Consider the following 15,197-nt stretch of genomic DNA (forward strand, 5'->3'; position numbering starts at 1 on the left):
TCTTTTTGCTTTACGATTTACTCTCAGTGCTTGGCAATGTTGTGATTGGTTGCTTCTTTAAAAAATTGGGGGTCAATAACACACTCAACAGAAATAATTAGTAAATAAATGTCTAATGTATAGTGGAATTAACAAGGTTAAAATTAAAATTAAATTAAATAAAACATAGTGTGTAGTAATTAATTTATGTGACAAATATAAAAATGTAAAATATAATAACCAAAATTATTATTATATAAATTATTATTAATATAATAACACATACAAGTATCTCAGCATCTTTGGAGAGTTTATCAAGTAGGTAAAAACTGTATAATGAAAAATTGCGCTTCTTTGAATAAATGAAACGCACCCGACATCTAGAGAGGCAGTATTTCAGAAAGTAGCTCTCTCTCTCTCACTCTGTCACTCTCTTTGTATTTTCCCTACACATTTCCATACAATTTATTTCTAATTCATTTCTTTTGTTGTTAATTTTAAGTTTTTATGTAAGATTTGTTTGTTAAGATTTAAGATACAAAGTTGCTGCTCAAAGGTCTTCATTTCGAAAACAACTTTTCAAAACATGTGCCAAGACAGTCGTCAGCAATACACATTTCTAGAGTCACGGGATTATACTCAGGTAAACAGTTTCCGTAATAAATTCGTTTAACAATTATTGTCTATTTTTTATTCATTATCTACATTATCTGTTATTTACAACAGTTTAGTAAGTACTAAATAATATAAAAAAAAATTATTAAAATTTCAAACGTCACAATTGCTTTTCCTGCCTAGATTTGTAAATATTATTCAACTTAAAAATGTATTTCATAACTTTATTAACGTAAATAACATATTATTAATAACATTATTAATCAATAATAATATTTATACAACAAAATATATGGATTGATGTTTACAAAAACAAACTATATATTAAAATTTATTTTGAATTTATTTTTAATTAATATACTTTAATAAAAGAGTTCTAAGCCTGACACTTGCAGTCCAAATAAATTATGTATGAACTATAAACTAATTAAGAAATTCAAATATTTTCTAAAACCACTGATGATGAGTACTTGACACTACTCAAACCAGCGTTGTATGGTCAGCCAAATTTTAACAAATTAAACAAAATTTTTGTGCTTGTCTTTTTCTTTACTATTCGAATTCGTCTATCTTTTAAATAATTTCTTACCACATCACACTCGGCAAGAAAAAATTAACATTAAATAAACTTTTTATTTAGAAGTAGTTAACTTTTCAATTTTTTAATATCTCAAAAACTATTATCTACTATAGGTAGAATTATTATCTACTATAGGTATGAAATTAGGAATACAAAATACTTGCATTATATCACGGAAGTTGCGAAAGTTTCATGATACTCTACTCACACTAACATTCAACACCAAATACAATTTTCATAAAAATTTTTTTTTTAATTTTAAAAATATTTTTCACTTCTATTAGATTACGTATAATCATTGTATACAAATATATAATTTCAAGCAAAAAGTGGGAATGGAATTTTTTTTCGCAATAATCAGGCCAAATTCAGATCCACATAAATTTTTACAACTGATCGAAAGATGGTAATTTTTTAACGTTTTTTAAACCAAAAGAGTAGTTATTAATTATGTATAAAAATATTTTTAAATTTGAATAAACAGTAACATTTAATAAGTGTAAATGTTTAAATAATTAGTCATTTCTATATGGACTTTTTCAATTCTATTTGTATTACTTAAAAAAGTATTCGAGTTTTTTAATAAAAATTTGTTAAATATTAAAGGTTTACAAGAAATAGAAAATCGTTTGTCATACTCTCTTTCTTACACCTGTATATTGCGAAATTGAATTAAGATCAATGTATACCCTAAAGGCTTAAGGAATATTGCCAGGCACACGCTCAAAATCTCTCTGGTTGTATGACTAGAAAGAGCGTGCAACTGACGTAACCTGACGAATAACTGTCTACGAGTAGACAGTATAACGAATGTCATCTATTCGTCAAGATGTTTTATGTACAACTCTTACGATGTGATCAAAATTATATATTAAATAAAATCGCATTTGTTGTATTTTTACAACGGAATTTCTATTTCTTTTTGCATTTCGGTTAGATAATTATAAAAAATTCATTAGAGGGACCCAGCTTTTTTTCCCAGTACCTGATGCTAAACTTTTTGCTCCATCGAATTATCTAAAGTCAGTTAATATAAAAATTTCCAATTAAATTAATTCCACAATAAACAATAAATGAATAATTAATCCGATAATAACAGATGACTCCCAATATAAGTTCTATATATCAATAATATTTTTGAATTAATGTGAAATTTTAAATACAGTATGGTTGAAAATCTGATAGAGTTGAAAATCCAAATGTTTTTAAGTTACATTGCGATAATATTGAAGGGACAACCGATTAACTTAATCAGTCAAGTAAACTTAATTAATAGCAGTTGGAATTTAAAGACTTACATGATAATCAATATTTGCAATAAGTGAGAAACAGAAAATATAAATCTATTATTTTATTTATGTATACTAAACTAAGACTAGAATTGTTAAATACAAACGCTTAATACATTATTATAATAATTTTTTAATACCTAATTTCAAATGTTCCAGATAGCAATACATACAGCAGGAAGATAGTGTGAGATGTTCTTAAGATTTCAAAAGAACATAACGATATCTAATCAGATCACGAGTTTTAATTAAGCCACGAGTATTTATATAATCATATAAATACTCGTGGCTTAAAAAATAAGAATTAATCGGATGTTGATTAGTATTCGGAAGTAGGTAAAAAACGTTTGTGAAACTACACACCTAATCATTACCAAACAAAATATGTTTATTTAAATATCAGATATTGAAAATGAGTAAATGTTGTAGGAAAAAATATAATAAGAATATTATATTTTAATTAATAATTATTTTTTAAAACATCTGCACATTTCTATTCCTTATCGCTGCAACTCTGTAATATTTTAATTAAATTTTATCTTCTTAATTTCCTCATTTGATTTATTTATTTGAAAATTACAAAATAATATAAATGTGGATGATATGAAACAATAATTCGATATAAAAAGTGTTATTAAGTCAAATTTCATTATATTTTAAATTTTAGTTAAATAATTAATTTTATTTTAATCCATTAAAATCTTTAAAATTTTATCACTATTTATAATTTACAAAATAAAATATTAATAAATAAATAAAATATTAATAAATAAATAAAATATTTATAGTCAATTAAAATCATTATCTTCTTTTCCAGATTTTAAAAAATTCGCAATATGAAGGGTGAGTTTTAATATTTTTTATTCTCCATTAATAATTAAATAATAAAATTTGAATAAAATATTTCAAACGACATTATTTTAAAAATATCTACCATACAATTATAATAATTGTTAACAATAATTGTTAAAAATACACTAAACTGCTTATCGCAGATTACATAGAGTTCTTAACTTTCTAAGAATTCCAGAAGAATACTTATCGTTTATCAGCATAGCTCATGTTAGATTAATATAATTTTAATCGTACGTCTATCTGTAAATGAAGTTAATGGCTTTAACACATTTAAAAGCACAAAAAAGCTATAAAAATAAATTAATAATTGTAAAACTATGATGAAATGAAAATTTATAGTTGGTGTGAATCGAATTCTATAGTTTAAGCACATAATAGTATTTTTAAAATATTAAAAAAAAAGTTGACTAAAATCGAAATAAAATACCTGTACTTAATTGATTTAATGTAAACAAATCTTAATAAATAACATTTGATTTAAAAATGAAAATTGTTATCAGTGATACTCCATGTATATCTAATATGATTTCTTAATCGAAGATATGGCATAATTTGTATCGAACGATTGAGTGATTTGCAATATCAACCAAAGTACATGGTATAGCATCTAAACAATAATGTATTTAAATAGTTCACATAGAAATATTCAGTCCATTGAATGTACATTAATTTAATAGTTAATTTATTTTAAAATCAAAGGGGTGAATAACTCTCAGTAGTTATTTAAGAAAACCTGATGCATATATCTCAAAATTTTAATAACTTTTCTTTAGTGTTGTGTAAGTCCTTTATGTTTCATCTCAAGAACCTTATTGTTTAAAAATTATGTTTCCGTTTGCTTGCTTCCTATACAATAATTTATTTTTAGATATTAAAGATTGATTATGAAAAATGTCTAGAATAGACACTTTTCTTGACTTTCTGTACCTCTTTAATATTAAAAATGAATTCTACCTCCTATATCATATTTTTCATGTCTGAGATCCATTAATCAATTCAATGCCGCATAAGTCAGAAACATGCTGTATATTTGAGTATTTTATATATTGTATATATTGAGTTCGTTGAAGGTACTGTAATAAAAAAATTTCTTATTGTGAGGAAAAAAAACTTCTCATGGAGATTCTTCAACGGACATGATCATCAAAATTTAAAAATATGTTTACCATCATTTACTATAGGTAATAGATAAATCATTATTAAACGCACTTCGCTTTAATACAGGAAGAGTGTTTACAAGAACTATGGCAGATAGCATCTGGGTTCAAACCCCGGTAAAACCTTTTAAAAATGCTAAATGCTTGTCAGAAGAATAAAACCTCAAGCATTCATTAGATCCTTTAAAATGTTTATCACAAAATGTACATTAAAGTTAAGCTCTATTTGATATCACTAGGCTCCTAAGAGTCTGTACAAGGAATACGGTGATCCAGACTAAAATAACTATATCACTATGTTAATGTAATATATCATATAATTTATGTAGTAAGACAACTATTTTGTGTTTCCGTTTTTGCATTTACTTTAAGCAAAACAAACTCACATACAGGTATTATCACAATCTGAAAAAATCGTCTTCACATCTACATAGTTAGTCTAACGGTTTCCCAATTTGCGGATTCCATCTCTGTAATGCATCGCCGGAATAACTGCTAATTCCTGTTACTAATAAGACAACTATTACTTCTTCGTTTAAAAAAAATCAATTCCTGTCCTAAAACATTTTTCAAGTTTGTGAGAAGAGCTAGGCCGGGAACGCTTAATCTGGTAAATGGATTGGTTGTGCCATCAATTTGTATTTTAATTCACTGATTTCACCTACGGTTATTTTAACTGTACGAAGAAAAATGATTTATTTGTTTTGTAAGCTGTCTTTCGTAAATTTTTGATTTTCAATGATTGCAGTAATAATCTGAATTTATTATTTTATCAACTTCAAGTGATCAACCAACAAAATTTATTATGCATTTCAAAAAATCGACGCTTGGTCAATCAATGATCATTCAAACTATTAATATATATTTTTGGTGTGCGGCAAGTTTTTAGATGTCTTTCTCATTGATCGTAATCTTGGTTGTACTTCAACTTTTAAACAAACTAATCGATGTACGAATTATTAATTTATATCAGCGTTATATGTTTTAAGATAATATAAATAAAATATAAAAAATTAGAAATGTCACATTCAATGTAAATAAAATGTAAAATGTACTCTAAATTTAAGATTTCAAAAATATTAAATAGAAAAAGAGGTTTCAATTTCAAATCCAAAATCGGGGGACCATAATCCCGTGGTTCACAATATCCATAATCAGTGGTCTTTGGCACCATCTATCAGTTTAATTGTCCTTATGTCATTTTTGGAATGCAAGTGTCAGGAACCGCAATCTGTCAAATTTGAACTGTGAACCTCTGTATTAACACACAAAGTCAATGTACACTTGATTTGCGATATTCAAATCTGAATATATATAAAGTATTAAAAATAAGAATAAACGCATAAACCACAGCTATACTATATACATTCATTTAAGTTCTTCTTTTTTTTACTTTACTATTATTTTCTGTAGAAAATGTACATCGAGATGGATTTCTTTAAAAAAAAAAATTTTGAGCTAAAGCTTTTCTTGCTATTGCTTTTTATTAAATTATATACTAATTTATTGCGAAGTGACTTTTTAGAAATTAATAAATAATTTTTAACTAAAAATGTTGAAGGATTTATTATTAAATTTTTTTTCCTTCTACCTTTAACTTTTAAAGTAACGCCTATGCAATTTGCATACAAAGTCTACAATTTAATAAAATATATTTCGAAATTAAATTAAAGTATTTTTAAAAGTAGAAAAAGAACTGATATGTTTACCTAGATTTCGTACTTATTATGGTGTAGTATAAATCTTTAAAACTGTTAGTTGATTAAAATATTTTCTGTTTTGATAAATAAATTTGAGTCTTCATGCTATATAAAAAGTAATAAAACAAATCTTGAATGCTTTTACAGAAAGATTAGATTTGTGTTAATTAATTTCTGTGTTAAATTGTATTATAAAAAACTATAATAATTATGTACTTATCTTTAGAAATGTGTATAAACGTCTAAAGTATTGTATGTTTATTAAATTTACTTAACATTTTATATCACTAAAGCTTTTATGATCGACTTATTGACAACAAATCAGTTATAACAAATTCCAATCTAATATTTAGTTACGAAAAAAGTAGCACTCCTTAATCAGAAACCAAACCAATTTAACACCCACTTGGATACAAGTGGGAGAATACTTTATTTTTCCAATGAAAATAATCTACAAATAAATAGAAAATAAATGACACAAATGTGCCACGAAAATGGAATAGAAGTCATTGATAGCGCCATTTCGCCTAAAGGCTGTGATAAAATATTGTGACGATGAAGACCGCGTTATTGCTTATGGAATCATTTGCACTACATAAGACTGACTTGGCCTTACACATAATCGAACAGAATATGTTGACAAATTACTTTAATCGGAACGAAAATCTTGGAAGAAACGGAAATCCTGGGAATAGGCGAGAGGCTAACAAACTCCATTGGCAACAGTTTTGATTGAAGCAACAAATGCGACACTTGTGAACCAACACAACCCCTGGAATACTGAAGGATTCTAATGAAGGATGATAAATAAATCTGTTAGGTTTTCTTTAAATGTGATTTACTTTCATCTGCTTTTATTTACGTAAATCAATGCAATACATAATCTGTCATTGAGGAGGATTGTTAGTTACATAAAGAAACTTAGTTTTTGTTATCCAAATTACAAGCTGCGAAGTAAATAATATTCTTCCAAAATAAATATAAACATTTGTTAAGCAAATTTTATTTAATCTAAACATATTTAGAAAAATGTTTAATTCTTAAAAATTAAATTTTCGACTTCTTAAATAGATTTTTTCAAAATAGTTTTTGTATTAACAAACACATTTCTTAGCACTTATTTGAGTCATTACAAATTCTAGCTTACGCATTCAGTATTGTCCCATACGCCAGGAGAAATACCAAAAATACATAGAAATACATATAAATTTATATAATATTTATTTATAATATAAATACTAATATAATAATAAAAAAATTATTACTTAACTATTTTTTCTTTCTTATCCCTTTCTCTCTTATTACCTCCCTTACGACTATATAAATCAGTGCAGTCCAGACCAGATACGATTGCAAAAATATATTATATTTGCTCATAAAAACAAAAAATATTTTAAAGGTTGTTATATATGAGAATTTATAAAGAATATTTTTTCTTTTCTAACTATCGTCTTAAAGCTTAGTGTATTAAAGCTACTGAAGAAACAAATAATGATTCAAAATTTTGTAATTCTTCATGAATTCTTCATAAATTGCCAGAACAACTACCAGTACTAATAGAAACTTGAAAACGAATTTATTAGTACTATTTTTAATAGACAATAAAAATCTCAAAGATAGGTTTAAAATATTAGAAAGGTTTTTATTTTAAAAGATAATTTTGTTTTTAATAAAGTTCATCACTAATTATATTTATAGATATTTTACACATTTTTGAATTTATATATTTTTATATATATTATTTATATATATAATTCCTTTATTGATATGTGTGGTGTTAAAAAAATTAGTTGTGTAAGTATTTATTCGGAAATTAAGATATTTTTAAAAATATCTAGACAACAATAGTTGATAAAGTAATTTTTTAAGTGCAAACATGTATAATATTTATTTACAGATTTTTTTTTAAATTTATATTAAAATAATTAAATGAACGACTAAATAATAACAAGCATCGTGATTATATATTCTTCTTTGGAAATTTAAATAAAAAGTGCAGTAATAAAGCGTAGAGTATAAACAAGAATTTATACTCTACTCCTCAAATAAGTATCATATACTTTTTGTTCCTATTATTTTAAATCAACTTCAATCTCTCTTATTTTGGGTGAAGAAATGGTTGTCAAAATAAAGAATCAAAATTAATTAACTAAAATGTGGACACGTAATTTTACCTTAAATCGGAGTGTATCTTCAACAATTTTACCAAATAACATTCCCATACCAAAAGCAGATAATATAACGTACTTAAGTATTCACCTAGACACGTTACTAACTTGGCCATAAAAAATATAAATGAAACTCCAAGCCTCTAAGTTGCATAGACACATTAATAACAGATCCTGCATATATCTAGAGTATAAAGTACTTTTGTATAATAGCATCATAAAATCAGTATGAACTTATGATATCCAGCTATTTGGTTCTGCTAGTACTACAAATATTTAAATTATATTAAAAACTAGTCAAAAATGCTGAGAAAAATCACTGGTTTTCCATGGTATATTTAGGATGAAAGCATCAACCGATATCTACAAATTCCCTTAATTAAAGCTGAATTTGTCAATATAAGAAAAAAATACAATAATAATGTAATAGAGTCACTTACCAAGGAATCTCGTACTTCTATCCACTAATTCACGTCAAAAAAGAGCTGACCGTTCAGCCATTAATTGAAATTCAATAGGTACAAGTAAAAAGCTCAATCTTTTCTTAGCGATATGATAAAGCTCAATTCACTTGAATTTATTTTAACCCATTAATTTAACTGAGGTCCTTCTTCTACAGTGTCCTGCTTTCGCAAGATATAGACTCTCCTACTTAAGGACACACTTTTTCAATTCACTAAGAGAGCTAGATTCTATTTCCATAGAATCTCGGATCAATGGCTTTGTGGCCAGTACCAGCTGGTTATAGGGACAGGTGTCAAATTCTTTAGTGTATCACTAAAGCTTATGGTCTAAGTGAGTCTTCGGACGGCTCCAGTAACCTAACCTAACCTAACCTGATGTCCATAATATAAGGTTTATATATATGTATGTGTGAGGTAAAAATTGTAATATTATGTAAATAATGATGATTTTTAAACTTATTATTAGTTTCATTGTAAGAGATGATGCAATAAATTAATATATACGTATTTAACAAAAAAAATTATTTATTACGTACATAGTGAAGTCTATGTATATCTATCTTAAATAAATTGTATTATGTACCTCATAACTCACAGCACTGATCTATTTATTCAAGGATTTAAAAGGTTTGTTTGGCAGACAAATAACATATTAAATAATATTCGCTGATATTTTAAAAATATTTTTATTATTCTTGTACCACAGCCTGATTTACATAAATGGCAATTTTGTTAATTGAAAACCTAAATAGACCTTTTATGCAAATAATATTCAATATTGACGACAAGTAACCCAAAAACCTTTTTACCAAAATAACCTAAAAGCAATGGGAAATACCGAGTGGTAGAAATCTTATATTTTTTCTCCTAAAATAAATAAATTTTCATAATATTTAGTAAGTTGAAGAATTTTTATATTATGAGTAGGTGTGTTACTATAAATTTAATTTGAAGAATATAGTGAGGTAACGTTTATATATACTCATAAATCCTCTTGCTGCAATTACTCTTCACTTTTTAACTGTTCTCGATGTATTTTTTATAATAAATTTCCAGTATAAAAATGAATGAAACTAGTAAATAACTGGTGAGTAAAAGAAAAAATAGTGGCGCGGTATATTCCAGACCTACGTCGATTACAAAATTAGTTGCAAAGCAGTTCAATCTGTGACGCATGAAATATCTACGCAACTTCAAGTAAACGCCAGTCTCCAACAAACGAATTTCTCTGCAAGAAAGAATATATTCATTTTTATATTCGAACTTATCTTATTCGTAAAAAATCCCACTTACGTTAATCTTATCAATTCTTTGTAGGTTGAGTTTTTATGTGTATGTGAATATAAATATTTCTCTGGTCTAAACAGAACTTCATTGGTGTCACAAATTTCATGTGGCTTAAAAAATTTTTCAACCAGCTCATAACCAGTAGCAGCTGTAAAAACATATACGAAACCCGGATTATCGCGCATTAATTTTACACCTTCTTCAACAGACAGCCAAAGTTTTGGATTATTCTTTTGAGGTTCAACTTTACGTGCCACAAAGCGCCGAACATCGGGCAGTTTTGAGGTCTTAAAAATACATTTAAAATTTATTAAATTAATAATACTAATACAACTACAATTGATATAAAGAAATTAGTTCTTTACACTTACATACAAATAAGAAGCAGTGTACGGTAAAGGTTCCATGGCAACTTCTAAATTACTATCAGCTAATTGTCCCATCGTTTTAATATGTGATTTAATCGGTGAACCCAGTAAAGTAGATACGATTATAGAAGTGTAATAATTGTACATAAAAAATGAAATTAGCGATAAAGAAAAAAATGCCATTCTTCCACCTGTTGAACGTGGTAGTAAGAAACTCCCTTGCGAACAAGCGGAACCAAATGAGATCAAACACGCAGTTAGCAAACAAGGTACATAATTTAAACATTTTTTTAAGCGATGATTTTCCAAGTAGAAAATAGCCCATAGAAATATACCACTTATGAACAAAATAATACCGAAGACACACCAAACAGTCATACTGAATGGTGCAAGAAACACATCGCCTTGTATGCCAGCATTACGAGGTGTACGAAACATGCAAATCATATGAAAGTCCGCTGCTTCAGTAATAGCAGTAAGGTTTTCGAAACGAGCCGCTGTCGGAAGAAATGGAGTTGAAGTCAATTCAACTCGTTCGGTACCAAGATCTCCAACTGAACCACCTACAGCATCAGTTTTACTCCAGCGATCGTGATAAGTAAGGTTCATCCTACAAAATGTATATAAATTTAAATAAATTAACATTTTATCACATTTTGTGTAATATATTATAATATATTAATATTAAGGATATATAGTTATACATACTTAAATTTCAACACATCTTGCAGAATCAACAGCCTGTGGTAACCAAATCGAGCTATAGAGTCCACATATGGTTTGTTTTCTGATATTAGGAATTTTTGTATTTCCTTTTCTGGAGCAGTTATGGGAAATTTATTAGCCTATCAAAAATATTTGTGAATAAATCAGTTTAATTTTTGACAGACTACACTACATAAAAATATTATAATGTCCCTGCGTCTTTAATTAAAATCAGTCTGAATTGTTAATAAAAAACAACTAATCTATCTTCTATTTTTACTTATGCAAGTTATACTTACAACAGCGGCTATACGCAATGTTACATCCTTCAATGTATTCCTATTACCATATTTTGATCGAAGGTGTAATTTTGAATAATATTGACCCAACTGACAATTCGTATTATTGCATATAATCTCATGATCCAGTGTTATATTCAACTTTCCACCCAAAGGTCGACCATTATTGTAAACATCATAAATTATATAAGATGTGTTCTGGATATTTGTTCTCTCCTTATTAGGAACGATAAATGTGACGTCAGCATTGGCAAAGAGATTCACTTCCTCAAATAGTTCTTTAAAGTAACTTAAATTACCATTGTTATCATAAAGAAGCCAATGAAGATGTTCAGTGAAGAGCAGTTGACGACTTGTCTATAGAATAATGAAAATTTATTATTCTACCATATATATTATTCACTAACCTTACTTCCTTCCCACTTCTTAGTTTCACTTACCATATTCAAAATGTATTCAGAGTTTTCGCAGTTCATATCCAGAAAAATACCCAATATTGGACGATTAAGTTGCAAAACACGAATGGTGAAATCATTTCTTAAATTTCTATTGTTTAAATTAATGTACTGAGTGTAAACATTATTATAAGTCGCTGTCTTCGAAAAGGCATGAAGCACTAATTGCAAAAAAATAATTCAATTGAATAAGTCTTAAAATATTTCAACGCTGTAAATATACCTAAGAAAAAAGAAAGACACATTAAGGTGTACGTTTTTAAGTTAAAAATTCTAGATACCGTTAAATCGTGTCACATTACAAATACTTTATAAATGACATATATCTTATAGGAGAAGGATAATTGCTAACACTTAGTTGTCGTAAATGCACTGGATCCAAAAATTAGGGAACACCCAGTATACATGAAATCTACAAACCTTTTTTATGAAAACAACTTAACGAAACTTCAGATGGGGACGACATACCAACGCACTCTTTTAAGTCGATCAACGATATAATGTTAAACAAATTAGAGCACTTATTTGTAAAAGTTCGAAATATGGAGAATATTTCTTTAGAATTAAATAAAGATGTCGAAGTAAAAATTCCAAAAAAAAAAGTACCAGTTGGAGAATAATATGATTGGACCAACAATTCACAAAAATATTTACTAAAATTATATTAATGGAATAGACAATATTTCTGAATAACCAAATCATACGATATAAGTCGTCCACAACAGTAATGTATCGATCATGTAAGTACGATTAGAGTATCGATTAAGATGTCAGTAAAACAGTAAGTGAGTATTTTTCTGACTCAGTTATCGTTAATTTGATAAGACCTTTTAATAACATATATGGTTTTTATTAAATAAAATTAAATCATAGAAATATATGATTTAATAACGTTCTTGATGGGAGAATTATTCCATAGAAAATATTTATTATTGTAAAAAGAATCTATAAAGATGGTTTATACCCAGCTTTGTATAATGGCATTTTAAGCGAACCATTGCCATCTACCAGCAGTGCAACACAGAGGTTGCACTGCTGGACCTCTGTGTTGCACTGCTATTATTCATTATAGCATTATGTACTGTGTTGAAATCACTGTTTAATCCAAGATATAAAGACAGAAGTGTTTATACAGAGATGTGTACAACAAGCATCTTACCATATAAGCTGTTTTATATCAAATTCTTTATATAGGCAGTTCAAGTGAACCATTTCCATTCACCAATGGTGATGCCTCAGAACTGGAAACGAATTAACGTTGATGACTAATGAAAACGCTTAGATGACAATGAGATACGGATAGGCACATGGAATGTCCGAACCCTCTATAGGAGAGAGGGGTCTCTATTCAACATGCAGAAGCTTTCAATTAATTTAAAGCTGACTTCACCGTCATTCAAGATATGCTATGAACAGAACAAGACTGCTCTAAAACTTTGAAAGGCATGCATTTGGTTTTGTGGTTAGCAAGAAACTACCAAAATCTGTCTAACGGTTCAGACCTGTGAACAAAAAGCTTGTTACAATTCGTATCGATGAATAATATTTCGGCATTAAAAAGAACGACTTGACCAAAGATACCTTCTACGCGAGACTCGCCCACGATGTTAAAATTGTTTTTGGGGATTTTAATGCAAAGGACGGAAGAGGAGAAAGTTTTGGTCCAATCGTCGGGAAATTCAGCCTCCATTAATCAACCTCCAACAATCGTCTGAGGCTAATTGATTTTGCTACAGCGCACAACATGTAGTATGTAGTACCAGATTCCCACACCGGAATCTTTATAAGGTAACGTGGCTATCTCCCGATCAATAAACACGAAACCAGATTATTCACTTCGTGATTGAAGCAAGGCACACTTTAAGTGTACTGGATATACGTTCATTCGACTCAAACCACTACCTTGGCTGCGACGCATGCGCCTTAGTACCGCCAACCAACGGTATTTAGATAGAGAGTGGTGTTTTACAGAAGTGTTTAGACACACCAGGTGTTTAGACAAACGGAGATGCTACGTCAATCTTCGATGATTTGATGTTGATATCTAACCATCAACAAGTAAACATACATACACATAACACTTGGTCGAAGGTAATTCGAAAAAATGTTCTAAAATGAATTGGCTGCCAACCAATATTATTAAAACCAAATCCATTCGGATACATGCATTCGATCCAGCATTCAGGATCCAACATTCGATTTCTGTGATAAATGTTACCCTTCAAAGTGTATATGTTTCCATACTCTAGTAACCATCGACATTAATTAATTATAGCCTATATCGATGTTAACAATTTTACTTACTTACTTACTGCTGCCCTTCTCTCCTAGTGGAGCATAGGACCTTACCTCTAAATACCTCTAAATCTTACTCTGTTGTCTGCTTCTCTCGTAACTTGATTCCAGGAGTACTGAGCGTGTGGCTAATCTACTTCCATTTTCTTCCTTTGATTTCAGTGGCAGTTTGTATTTGTTCGTGCGTTCCCAAAGATCATTTAGCAAAATATTTGATTTTGCCGATTTAAAATAAAATTTTAATACTTTAATTTTTGAACAAAAATTAAAATACAAGTGCTATTAACCTTTCTGATGTATAACTCGGGAAGAGTGATTTATTTTCATGTATAGATAATTACATGAAAGTACGAGTTGATACTAGTGCTGTTCACATTATTCGAAGTTTTTAAAAATTCGAAGTTCTTCGAATATTCGAATATTCGCATTTCAACGAAGTCTTCGAAGTTGGAAAAAACTTCGAAGTTTTTGTGAATTTTTGTTCTCGAAGTCTTCGAAGTTTAAATGTAGTGAAAAACTTCGAAGACTTCGTAAGCAAAAGGTGAAGTGAGAGCGCAAAATGCAAACAAACGTGCATCACACAAATTATTTGAGGGATGAAAGCGTTTGCTTTGTTTGTACGGTTTTATGTTTTTTTTTTTGGTATTCTATGCAGAAAATTAAAAACATGTTTTTTTGTTTTATTTTATTACATAAAATTTATTTTATTATTAAATATGTATTATAATATATATTATTATTAAATATGTTATTATTAAATATTATTTATATTAAATAAAAAATTTACATTTTAAATAACTTATATTTATTATTCATATTTGAGAAAATTTTTAATATAATATAAAATATATACGTAATAATATGCAAAAATTGATATTGATGGATTTTATTAGTAAAGGAAATTTTATAAAAGTTTTCATTTTTCTTTTAAAAAAAATCACATATTAAAACCTTGAAAATTAGTTATGAAAAAATGAGTTT

The 15,197-nt window shown here is 27.8% G+C and overlaps 2 protein-coding genes across 2 annotated transcripts in view; both read right to left on the bottom strand.

The window, feature by feature from the left end:
- The window catches only part of LOC119686237 (arylsulfatase B-like), a gene marked incomplete at its 3' end in the record, with an annotated part of 83,681 nt that overhangs the window by 60,507 nt on the left and 7,977 nt on the right, over positions 1–15,197 (bottom strand).
- The window catches only part of LOC119682532 (ionotropic receptor 75a-like), an 18,431-nt gene continuing 13,048 nt past the window's right edge, over positions 9,815–15,197 (bottom strand). Inside the window, exons 2-7 of the mRNA XM_038095998.1 lie at positions 11,874–12,012; positions 11,467–11,823; positions 11,171–11,307; positions 10,466–11,072; positions 10,101–10,381; positions 9,815–10,035 (exon numbers count right to left, since the gene is read on the bottom strand). Of these exons, the coding sequence (XP_037951926.1) occupies positions 9,825–10,035; positions 10,101–10,381; positions 10,466–11,072; positions 11,171–11,307; positions 11,467–11,823; positions 11,874–12,012 (1,732 nt within the window). The 3' untranslated portion in view covers positions 9,815–9,824. The remainder of the gene's footprint in view (positions 10,036–10,100; positions 10,382–10,465; positions 11,073–11,170; positions 11,308–11,466; positions 11,824–11,873; positions 12,013–15,197) is intronic.

Source organism: Teleopsis dalmanni, chromosome 1, assembly GCF_002237135.1.
Source record: "Teleopsis dalmanni isolate 2A chromosome 1, ASM223713v2, whole genome shotgun sequence".
NCBI lineage: Eukaryota > Metazoa > Arthropoda > Insecta > Diptera > Diopsidae > Teleopsis > Teleopsis dalmanni.